The sequence below is a fragment of the Ictalurus punctatus genome, chromosome 13 (genome assembly GCF_001660625.3).
Source record: "Ictalurus punctatus breed USDA103 chromosome 13, Coco_2.0, whole genome shotgun sequence".
Taxonomy (NCBI): Eukaryota; Metazoa; Chordata; class Actinopteri; order Siluriformes; family Ictaluridae; genus Ictalurus; species Ictalurus punctatus.
The window spans coordinates 13,341,890-13,354,440 of NC_030428.2; the positions used below are offsets into that span (position 1 = coordinate 13,341,890).

The 12,551-nt window shown below is 41.4% G+C and overlaps 1 protein-coding gene across 8 annotated transcripts; it reads left to right on the plus strand.

Annotated features, from left to right (window-relative positions):
* Positions 1 to 557: 557 nt before the first annotated feature.
* Positions 558 to 11,688, plus strand: fbrs (fibrosin). 8 transcript variants are annotated; one of them, XM_053685045.1, is made up of 20 exons: positions 558 to 976; positions 2,153 to 2,306; positions 2,422 to 2,731; positions 3,003 to 3,185; positions 3,500 to 3,532; positions 3,675 to 3,704; positions 3,807 to 3,855; positions 4,418 to 4,742; positions 4,985 to 5,211; positions 5,322 to 5,602; positions 5,740 to 5,784; positions 6,530 to 6,625; positions 6,902 to 6,985; positions 7,095 to 7,133; positions 7,231 to 7,302; positions 7,447 to 7,609; positions 7,935 to 8,015; positions 8,273 to 8,356; positions 8,449 to 8,662; positions 8,795 to 11,688. In XM_053685045.1, the coding sequence occupies exons 2-20, from the start codon at positions 2,281 to 2,283 to the stop codon at positions 10,344 to 10,346; spliced, it is 3,894 nt and encodes a 1,297-aa protein (XP_053541020.1). In that variant the 5' UTR covers positions 558 to 976; positions 2,153 to 2,280; the 3' UTR covers positions 10,347 to 11,688. The 8 variants fall into 8 exon arrangements, with proteins under 8 accessions (XP_053541020.1, XP_053541021.1, XP_053541023.1 ...); XM_053685046.1 differs by having other exon boundaries at positions 6,917 to 6,985; XM_053685048.1 differs by having other exon boundaries at positions 5,057 to 5,211.
* Positions 11,689 to 12,551: the final 863 nt, after the last annotated feature.

Sequence of the window (12,551 nt, forward strand, 5' to 3'; positions counted from 1 at the left end):
CCCATTTTCTGCATTTTATAAATGACTTTAAACATAAACCTTCTGGAACAAACAAAACAAAAAACAAAAATAAAAGCACTGAAAACATGCAGTGTTTTAAAAGAACTGAACTTTGTGTAAGAAATGTCTGGCAGAATTAATGTTGTAAATAATGTGACTATGTTCCTTACCTCTTGTTCTTATGGCATTGAATAAATTAACATAAGAAACCTTATTGTTTTAGCAATGTTGTACGCTCACATAACGAAACAAATTAATACAATTTAGTTGCATGCTTGCACACAAAACCCGCAAATATAACAAAACTAAAAACTGGTGATAATGTGTGAATATTCATTTCTACTTTCATACAAAGCAGACAGTCCAATGACACGATGAATGTTTATATGCTTATGTTATAAAGAATGTTTATAGGAACAGAAAAAATATATATTAATAATAATATAATAATATATGTAGCAGTAGTGACTTTTGTGTTACGCCATCTTCTCTTTCGTACCAATAGGCGGCAGTGCTGCTTTGCTATTAGTTATACACGGCTGTCCGTGAATCATAGAGGAAAAAAAATCGATTGAAGCACACAATGCAGTTTCACTGTAGCGTTATCCACCCAGGATTCACGTTATTACCAGCTTTTCAGCTACCATGAAAAAACATGTATATGTTTATCTGATTTTGACGATCGGGATTTATTGCAGCGTTTTATGAATTCCTTTAAAGACCACAATCGAGAGATAATATTTATTTCAACTGCGCAAACAGGAAGATAATTGAACTTTCCCGGACTGAGTAGATTAGACAGTGGGCCGCGGAAGGAGGAGGCTGGCCTGCGTTACGGGCGCTGACGCTGAAGCTGCATGTCCGTGTAAATCGAGTCCGAGGCTTCGGGGCCTACACCACTGTCGTCTAATGGAGACGGGACCAACCGATCAGAAGCTCGAAGAGAACGATCATTCGCATCGGCACCTTTTGAGTGGTGGGTGGTATTTGAATCGCATTATGTCATGTTAATACTAATGTAAACAGAACGAGCGAGGTTTTGTTTACGTTTAATACACGCATACATGGTAAACAGTCAGGAAAAGAGAAGCGATTTTCAACCAGTGGCTCAGACGAATTCACCTTTCTCTCTTGCTCGTCAAAGGAACGCTAGCGTAGTTAGCATAGCTAAGGTTAGTTTAGTATGGTTTGGATTTTTAACAAATCAAACAGCTTCACTGTGCTTCGATGTTGAGGATTTGGTTGAGTTAGTTGAATTATGTGCTGTTTTAACTAACCTGGTTATCGTATGCCTGTCATCGATGCTTAGGCAAGTGTGTGGTGTAATTTTAGCTGATTAGCAAACAACTTAAGCTAGCGTAATGGGATAGCGTAGTTAGCAAATAGCTAAACTGTATTGACCTCCTATCCAGCTGTTTCAGTCATTTTGTCGGAAAGATGCATAACCGTTTAGACATTGTTGTGATTTTTGTTCAGATCGGACACCGCGTTGTAAAACGGTATTAGATTTTTAAAGCCGATGTTTACACAGGAAATTTTCAATAGGAAAAAGTAGTAAGCTAGCAATATGTTAATTACCTTACCGTCATTTTTGTAGGTATCAAGCTGGCTAGGCCAGTTAACAGGCTAACTAACTAACTAGCTATCGTCACCGGTTGGATAGCTAGCGAGTTTATTAAGGGTGCTAGTTTATTCAGTCGTTGTTGTTCGCTAACGCTTTTGTTCAGTTTTGATTTAAGAATTAACTTTCGTGTGCCCCTTTTCTGCTTGTGAAACCACAACTGCACTAAATGTGATGTTCGTCTCGTCTATCCTGAAGCTTAGCTGTCAATTTTAAGATAGCCAGCTAAATAACAAATATTTAACGATCTCGCTAATTTAATTATCTCGTACCATATTTCTCAAGACTTTGTAGCTACTGCCTAATACTGTTAGAAACCATGAATATTGAAATGCTTAGATATAGCCATATAAAAGTTCGTCTTTTGGCTTTGTTTATATAGCTGTTCATTTGCGTCTTGGCTATCGTTTTCTTTCTCCAAAAGCTGCCTGAATGTTTTCTAAAATGTAGTTTTCCATGAAGCCATATATTGTGTTATTGCTCTGTAAATGTGTGTATAGGTTACTAATAAACTCTTGTATTTTCCTCTAGATGAAACTCACAATGTCTTGACACAAAGAGAGTAATGTGGAAGGAAATAGCTTGAAGTATACAACAGCCTGTTTTTATGGAAAACACATTCTCAATCAACCCTCATCAGACAGAGGTGCGCTGATGGCATGCATTCTTCAATGGCCACAAAGCTGTAAGCAGACATATTAACTCCACCTACGTTGGTTCAGGAGGTGTTGGTTTCCCTCAGTAAAAGTAAGGTCCCTCTGTGGACCAAGGTTTTAGTGCCTTTTGTACGGACTGTGTAGGGTTTGCTTTGACATGGACGGGCCGAGTCGAAGCGGAGGGTTGAGACAAAGCCGTCGCTCCCGTTCTCAGCGTGATAGAGAGCGACGCAGGAGGAGAGCGGACCTTGGGGCCTCGTCACCTTCCTCAGGCTCAGAGCAAGAACGTTGCAGAGACTCCCTCCTTGGTGCTAGTAACGGAGAATGTCGGCCTGTTTTTCCTGGTGCCAGACACCGGCCTCCACGTCGGAGGAAGCGGGAATCTGTGTCTTGTGAGGAAGACATCATCGATGGATTTGCCATAGCCAGCTTTATAAGTCTGGAGGCTTTGGAGGTATGTGTGATTATAGTCAGTTTCCAAATTGCAGTTATTTGTTACACATTGTAAGAAAGTGGGATGTAGTAATTTGATCTGTTTAGTCTGCTTATGCTGTTTGTAAATCTTTGGGTGATTTATTTGCTTTTCTGTAAGCTGTGGTTTTTGGGCAATTTGCGCAACAGAGATTTTTGTAGTTAATTATTTTACATAATACACAGGGGGGGAGGGGGGGGGTAATTTTAGTAATGTTATATCTTGTTTATTTTCTGCATGTGCATTATAAAAGATGGATTGTTCTCTGAAGCCGCCAGAGCGAGCTGGTATGTTTATGGAGAGAGGGAGCAAAAGGAAGCGAGGCCTGGATGAGAACGGAGGGCCGCTCACAGAGCCAGAGGAAGGAGCTCCGGCTACTTACACCACCAGTAGCTGGGAGAAGCGTAGAAATGAGAAGAAAAAGAGAGAGGCCAAGGTGAGGAACAGAGTTTCGTCATAAGTCTAATTAGTTATAATATCAGTTTATTGTCAGATATTAGTACTTCAGTTGATGTTCAGGTTCAGCATGTAAGTTGGTCAAGTTTATTGTTTGCTTTTCTCTTGGCCATCACTGCCAAACTATGATCAACTATGATTCATCAGATAATATATATTTTGTTTATGTGATGTTGAATACCAAAAAAATCTGACTCCTTGAATGCCAATGTTTGTTTTTTTTTAATTGCCTTTTGCTGCTGCTTCTTAAAAAAACATTTAATCTGCAACCAACATTTGTGAATTGTGTTATAGGTGTCAGGAAACCTCATGGAGACAGGATACATTGTAAGAATGTCTCTTTTTATGGGCTTTGTAAATATTTTTGTACTTTAATTAAGAATACACATTGTGTGTGTATAGATATGTTTTACACATGATCATACTTAAACCGAGCATGCCATTATTGTCTTTGTCACTTTGTTCTCAGTGTGATGCAGAGAGCGAGTCGGGGGATAAGGTGAGCCATTTCTTTTGTACTGATAATTTGGGGGCATTAACTAAATTTGAATGAATATCACTTAACATTTGTTTTTTTTTTTTGTTTGTTGTTTTGCCTCAGGCTTCTGACAATGATATGGAGCCTACATTCACCGTTAGCACTAGAGAAGGTATATATGTTTATATCTTTCTACTTTGAACTCTAGTTCATTGTATTATTACATTAGATGCTAAAACCACTTGTATACTGTGTGAATTTATCATCAAAAATTGCATGTGAAAGCCAGTCAACTTATGTCATTTCTAATGTATATGCAAACAAATGCAAAATTGCATGATCCTATGTAAATAGTCCAGCCTTGGAAGTGGATGTGTTCCTCCGGCAAAAAAATAAATATATCAGCCTTTTAGTTTACCAGCAATCCATCTTTTTAGTCACATATCGCTTTCTGAAATCTTCGAGAAAATCTAATGGTTTTTAACCATTATAATTAGCAATCACTACAATAAGCCTGGAATTTTTAGGAAGGCCCATGGTGTGTAATATTGTTTTTGTTATATAATAGCATTGCTATATGATCGTTTCGTTTACAAAACTGTTATTTTTGGACAATATAGATGCCCTAACATGCATAGAAACTTTGTCTTCAAAATTTTATTACTGCCATGAGATTGTATCTATTTCTTGGTAGAGATGAGCTTATGATAAAACATTTTGTATCTTTCCTGCAGTGTCCTCCAACCCAGTAATTTTGGCCTCTCCTGTGAGCAATGGCTGCAGTGGGCCACCTCGTTTGTCAGTGACTCCCCGAGTCTCTGGCTTGGAGCGTAGTCAGGAGAGGAGTCTGGAGCTGCCATACCCTGAAGCCACCTCTACCTCATCCTCACTTCTGTTGCCCCGTTCTCCTGCCTCTGTCTCCACCTCACTGGCTGAGCAAAATGGAAATGCTGCACCACACCACCGCCATGATTGCAGCCCCTCGCAACATAAATCGAAATCGTTCTTCTCCTTCCCTGGCCGCTCACAAGGTGTCTATGGCATGGGTACCAACAACAGGTCAGTGAAGTTCAGTGCCAAGCTTCAATGTTTACTGTAACAAAAATAAAATGCTTAAAACCAGGGACAGAATTAACTACTTGAGTAGTAAGACAAACTGTATTTGCCAGTGTGCTAGAGTATTTCCTTACAGAAGTACTTGAAATGTCACTGAATCAATCATTCTCCCCTAACTTTGGTATGCTGTGTATTTTATTTTATTTATAAAAAAAAAAAAAAAAAAAAAAAAAAAAAAAATTCAGGAACAGTACCTCAGTTAAGCCTCCATCTTCATCCACCTCTTCCTCATCAATTCGACCGCCCACTCCCTCTAGTGTGCCCACTAGTGTGTCTGCAGGCCGAGGCCCATCTGGGCCATCTGGTGTGCTGCGGCCTTCATCACGCCCAAGCCCTGGTGCTCTCTTCACCCCTCCGCCTGGTCTCCCTCCACCTCCTCCTCTTCTGCAAGTGTCCCCTCGCTCTTCAGCAGGTACATTTCACTCCACTTTTGTGCACACAACTACAAAGACTAAATCGTACAGTTACGAAGTTTTTTCTCTTGTGTAGATAATTAAATTGTTTGTTCTCTGATTCATATAGATCCGGAGCTGCTCCGGCAGGAGCTGAATTCGCACTTCTTGGCTTCTCAAGGTGCAGAGCGGGAAGGCAGAGCCTCTGGGAGCGGTGCTGGAGTGAGTGCTAGCTCAGCATCAGGCAGCGCCTCCGTTTCCTCCTCCAGCTCTGGGAGCTCCAGTAGGACAGGGCAGGCTCAGACCTCTATCCCACCAATGGCCTACCAATTCCATCAGCACAACCATCAGCACCAGCACACCCACACTCACCAACACTTTCTGCACCCACCTGCTACAGCTCCTCCAATGGTGAGGAGGCCACAAGTGCCAGTGACTAATTTCAGTGACTAGTTCTTGTTGATCCATTGTTTTTTTTTTTTTTTTTTGCACTCTTGTTGTGAGTAAGATTAATATATCATTAACAAAAGATTTTATTTCTTTTCTAGTTTGAGAAATTCACAGGCAAGATAGACAGCCTCTTTCGACACCCAGTAAGTTTTCTGCTTTTGGAGTGAACATGACACTATTATCAGTTAACAAAAGCTGCAACATATGATATCTGAATAGTTAACAAAGACGTTGTAGTGATGTGTCGTTCATGAAAGATTCGTTCATTTTGAACAAATCTTTAATATGACTTGGGAACAACGAGTCGTCTCAGAGTGTGAGTCGTTCATTTTTGACCATGCATGCACTGCGACATCCCCATAGGTTCTGTACAGGAAACAGAAATGATTAGTTCACGTCTTGAGTCGTTCATTCTTCTGGTCCGGCCCATAGTTAATGCAGCATGCAGTACCGGAAACGGGATGAACGAACGACTCGAACCCGAAGACTCGAGAGATTAACTAATCATTTCTGTTTCTTGGGAACAGACATGACAAAAGAAAGAACGACTCGGATTTGGAGGTGAGGTGAACTAACAGACTGCATAGCCTGAAGACCCAGCTAAGCTATTAATTAATAATTTCTGTTTCTCATAATTCGGCCTTGGTTGCATTAGCCTATAATTTTATAGTTTATTAAATACTAGATGTGTTGGAGAATTTAACATGTAACACTGTAATTATATTCTGATGAAATGAAAGAAATGACCCGAAAAAAGGATTTGTTCATTTTGCTGAATGAGATTCAAAGTTCCGAGTCAGTAAAATGATCCGAAGATGTTGGACTCATATTTTCTCCTGTCTGAATATGGAGTGGCATTTTTCTGAAATTGTATTATTTTGCTACAAGTATTTTCCTCAGTACCCACCACCTGTGCCTGGAATCCAGCCTGTAATTCCCCCCACTGGACCATTTAGTTCCTTGCAAGGAGCCTTTCAACCCAAGGTAAGGAGCTGACCACTGCCTTATTTTAACAATAGCTTTAATTAGCTTTAAATAAGCTTAATTAATTAATTTATTTTTTAAATATCACAGTCAACCAAAAAAAATTATGTAAACTTAATTTTATTTATGTATTATGGTTTAAAATGAATTTTACACAATAACCTGATTTAAAAAACTATATCCTTTTATTATATGTAGTTTATGAAACATTAAAGTTAATGCATGCAGTTAGAAGTATTGGTACTTGTAACGGTTTACAACGGTGTCTTGTGATAGCTTGTTGCCCTCCAGGGAACTGCTCCAGATATGCCTGCTCGCTTGGGAGTTGTGCCTCCCCACCTCCAACCTAAAGACCCTAGGGTATTGTATTTCTAATGTGTTACCATGCTGTCTGTCTGTCTGTCTGATTTGTAGTAAATTGACACACCATTTAATATTGGATGAGATAATTCTCATTTTATTTACACAGATAACGGACCCGTTTGCACCATCATTGAAAGTCAGTAATGTAAGTATGACTTCTCTGTTCATCAAACTGTCGTTTAAATAAATAAATAATGTTTATTTTTGATAAATAGCGTTCATACTTTCTTACAACACTGCAGAAGCCTGGAAAATGGTGTGCTATGCATGTGCGTGTGGCCTGGATGATTTTGAGGCATCAGGAGAAAGTTAAGGTTTGTTCATTTATTTTGCCCGTTCTCTTTTGGTCTCCTTAGTAGAATATGTCTCAAAAGCATATTGGTATTCTGTTATTACTGTTCTGAATTGTTGCTAGCAATTTAGTTTATATTGATGCCTCATGCTTTGAACTCTTCCAGTTGATGCATGCAGATCCTCAAAAGCTGGAATTACGTAATGACTCTCTACCCCGTCTCCCTGGCCCTGGCGGTATTGGAGGAATAGGCAGTCTTGGAGCACTTGGAGGTCCTCTACCTCCAACCCATGATCTCACTAGACCTGGCAGTCTCTTTGCAGCTGCTAGTATGTGTATTTCTTTTGAACACCTATGTTTCCCAACAGAGACTCCTTATCCACACTCACACAAGAGGATATATCCTATTCTTCATTTGAGGCTATTATTAGAACTTGTAATAACTAAGATACAGACAGTTGACTTGGCTTTACACAATACATAAAACTATGCTGTCTCACATACACATGCAACTTAGTTGCTGTTTTATCAGATGGCTTGGAGAGGATCTAACATCAGAGTATTAAACATTGAATGAAATAAACACTCAGTGGTACTCCATTAAAGGGTGTTAAATAAATATTTTTATTTGAGTTGACCCCTGTGTCTTCTCAGGTGGAGTCAATCCGTCCTCCACTTCCTTCATCCCTCCATCAACGCCCCACTCCTCTTTCCTCACCCCAGCAACACATCTGGGTAAGAGATTGGATGAGTGAGCTGACTTTGAGCTTAACTGTACCCTAGCCTAGTTTTCTAAAATATTATAATACAGGAAAGGTAATCAAGCTCTTCAACTTGTTGAGTGGCAGCAGACATAAAACTGGGCATAAAATAAATGTACTCTCCAAAGCAAGCAGCTAAATTTGGCCATTTTTGTGTAGTTCTCTGTTAGCAATAAGTGCGTGACTGAGATCGGCATAATCAATCCTGATGTGGGCTGTTGTGCATTACAGATCCATATGGCCGCTCACCCCCCTTTCCACCGTTGGGAGCACTGGGTGCTGGTGCCTTTGGGGGACTGGGTAGCCCTTCACTAGGTAGGTCAAAATATTGACATGCTTAAGGAAACATATTTTGATTCAACACGTTTCCATGTATTCCCATTTTCTGTGTGTTCTTTTCGGTTTAGGTGCTAGTTCAGTTTTTGGCCATAAGGCAGAATCCTCTGCAAGTGCAGTAGGAGGATTGGGGAACCCACACGATCCATGGAATCGCCTACATGTTGCCCCTCCTTTCTCCTCAGGGCCTGCTTGGGCCAAAGGACTAGAAAAAAGGGATGACAGAGATAGAGGGAAAGATATGGGAGGAAGAGAATTGACTCAAATAAAAGATGAAAAAGATAGGTATGCCACACCTCCCTATATTCATAAATACCTTTTGTCTATGAGACTAAGTAACTATACCAATTTAATCTTAGACAGATTTATATATATATAATTGTTTAAATGCTTACTGTGTTTCATATCACCTCTTAGGGACAGTCTACTTTATGGTCGTCAACCTGTGCGAATGTCCCCTGGTGCACTCAAGCACCGCAGCAGCACTCCCAGCTCTCACATGAATGGGTTGGGGCCCCTAAGCATAGTTGCTGCTCAATCTGATGGACAAAACAGAGAGCGGGAAAGGGAACGAGATCGAGAGTCAGACAAAAGACAGCATTCATCGTCCAGGGTACCAGCATCAACCTCCTCAGCACCAGACAGACCTCGTTCATCCACGTCTTCTGTTCTTGCAACCCCTCCTCCAAATGCCCCACCTGCTTCCTCTCCTCTGGAAATATTTGGTAGACAGGCACATGGTCTCAGCTCAGAAACCTCCCATCCATCCCAAAGAGAGAGCAGTGGTCCAGCCTCTTCCTCCTCCTCAGTCAGTTCACTTCCAGTCAAGAAGCCTGACCGGACGACGACTCCAGTTTCTAAGCCTTCTACTAATCTCACTCCTGGGCTGCATCATCCCCCGGTGAAAGTCAAGGAGGAGAGAAAGGAGGAGCCTGAGCCAGTGCCCATCTCGGTGCCGCATCCAGCCGTACCCCCTCATAGCTTTGAGCGGCCTAACAGTCGCCACACACACCATCCTTCAACTCCTTCTTCAACCCTTTCGTTGACTCCCACATCTGGAGTGCCTCTTCCTCCTCCTACCCACCATCATCTTCCACTTCTGGATCGCTCCCGGTTAGCTATTGAGGCTTATCTTGGTGGAGCTGGTGGATCAGCTGGACTAGTTGTAGGAGGTCCGACAGATCGATTTGCAACACATCCACATACACCACCTCAAGGCCACTCACAGGCTCCTCACAGCTTCCCCTGGGATCCCTGGAGGGAAATTGCTGCTCAGCAGCAGCAACAGCAACGTAGAGAGATCTTAGCCCAACGACCAGATCCCCATCTTGCACTGCGCACTGATCCGCACTTGTCCCGTTTATTTCAGCAGCATCAGCAAGCACGATACTTTGAGGCAGAGAGAGCAGCTGCTGTAGTGGCAGCAGTGGCAGTGGGCCCCCATCATCCACCTACCTCCACTTCAGCTTCGTCCTCTGCGACCCGGCCGGAGTTTGGGTTGATGTCTCATCCTTTTGATCGCCCTCATCAGGTTGGTGGCCATGGAGGTGGGCTGCTGGATGAGGAACAGCGCGCACAGATACTGCGTGAGGACTTTGAAAGGGTGCGTTATTTTGGGTTGCATCCACACCTTTCTACACCTCACCTGCCCAGCCCATCTCATGCAGTCCACCTAGAGCAGCTGCATGCAGGCTTGTTGTCTCACACTCAGCTCCATCCTCCAGGAGCCTCCACACCTTCACATCACCAAAGCCTCTATTCACGCTTGGGCCCAATGCATCCGCATTCTCATGTCCCTAATGGAATTCTCACCAAGGCACCCAGTCTAGTTGCGTCCATGCCAGTTGGGGCACCCCCTCCACTTATTTCATCTGCGACGAGGACCTCCACTCCACCTCGCAGCTCCAGACTTGGTGGGGCTGGAGATTTGGCCCTGTTCAGCTCACATAAGGACGGAGAGTCCAGATAGTACTAGGCAAGGCTGAAGCTAGGGATTTACTGGTCTTGAACTGCAAACCTAGAAGTAGAGGTTTAAGCAGGACACCCCAAGCCTGCTAAAGCTACAGTGATCATACGAGTGTTCAGATTACCTGAGTGGAGGGCAGAGACACTTCAGAGGGCTGCTCAGTATATTTATCCACTGTGGTTATATTGGTGCAATTTAAGGTACTCTTTCCCCCTCCCCCTTCCAGTGCTTTTCATTTATATTTAGGATTTTCTTAAAGAGGCCTGTGGATGTTCAGAGACTGAAGGCCATGTTCTTTAATATGAAATATACATACAAGCCCTGCAGGGTTGTCTCCAGGCTGATGGCACCAGAGGTGTATTCAGAGATAGTTTGCATTGTACTGCATTGCGTGACATGTATTTCCCATTTATGAACTCATGGCTGTGTAAAAAGAAGAAAAAAAAAGCCAGCTATAGAGATTGAGATCTGCATATGAAGAAGTGGGAAATGGTATCCAAGACCGCTTAATTAGTGCTTTTCTGTTTGTCTAGTGTGTGCTCTATAACTAGATTGAAGAATCCGCACTGTTGGAAAATGAACTTTAAAGAAACACATTGTCCGCTTTCTGCTCTCAATGCATCTACAGCAAGACCGTGATCAGAGGCACAACTTCTATGAACGTTACAATGAACGTCTGCAGAATTATTTTATTTTAATCTTTAAAAAAAAATATTATTAACTGTACATCTTGTTTGATATTTTAAAATTTAAATGGAAAACAAACTTTCCCATTTTCCTACACTCTCTGACTCTATCGAGCTGGAACAGAATACAGTAGAATAGTGATATTCCTTTTGTAATTATTATTATTGTTAACATTAATTACCTTATATAATAAACATATTCACTGTTTGTTATAATGTCATTGTTTCAGGTCTCAGCAGTGGCACTCCCTTGTTAAAGCAAGACAGTTAAAAAAAAAAATGGCACAGTAAAACTGCTTCAAGAAATTAGGTGATAGCAAATGCCTGTGAACTGAGTTTGTACTTCTGACAAAACCTGTCCTCTTAGCTGTTGATTGATGAATATATTTATGAGTGGAAAGATTATTGTGATGAGGTCTAAACATCCCTATGTGGGCAAACATTTTCCGTAAAAGATGCATTTCATACAAGCATGGACCATCAACTGAGTAAAAGGATGCTGGTTTTGTATGTGCAAACCAACAGCAGGAATGAAGGGACTGGAGAACAAGACATTACTGGTTAATTATTTAAGATAAACAGTTTTATACCTATAAATATGTTCCCCTCAAAAAGAAAGCAAGTAAGAATAATTATTAAACAAAATTGTTGTTTATTTACATGTGTGTTATGTATTGCTTCATTGTATGTAGTGCCCTGTGTGGCATTACAAATCATACTTATTTCCAATTTAATCTAAATATAGAAGTTGTTGCTACTTCCTGCAACTCTTTTGACTCAGTTGTCCACCAGGATTTCCTCCAAATCCCTTGTTTGAATTATTATTATTTATTATTATTAAGCATGGGATTAATACGCTTTGAAGTTTTTTTTTTTTTTTAACTATTATTCTTGGACAGGGGCAGTCCTGTGGGCCTCTGCTTGATCTAGTTTGATTTCCTCCCTACCCTCCTGAGCCCATCCATGGAGGCATTGGCAGTTGGATGAGCAGTGTGTCAGCGGTAAGGAAAGCTAAACTGTGTAAGGCTGATGCGCTCAAGAGTGGTGTAAAAAAAAAAATCATTTGCTCCGGGGTACTGGTCATCAGTCGTGCTCCTGAGGCCCTAATTTACCAGAGTTGAGGTCTTTAACACCACAACCTGAAACGGAAACGGTTAATAATTCCCCGAAGACTTGGTTGGTTGGGCTCTGGGGGTTTTGTTGAGACAAAGTCCGGAAGGGTTTGTGACTACTGGTCTAGGATTAAAGTAGTGAGCGATAGTACATATGATCTTCAAATTAGTCAGAGATTAAATTCGAAATATTGTCACTATTTTTGATAATTCAATGAGTTACTACTTCAGGTACAGAGTCCCTCTCTGTATTGATGCTATGTACGTTTCCTTACAGTTGTCGTTCACACGTAAAAGGCAAGTAGTAACGACGAAATGGAACGTAGTTACCATACTACCGCATTCAGTATTATAACTAGCCAACGCTAACATCTCACGCAGCAAGTCTCGGCAGTTTATAGAACGACGTG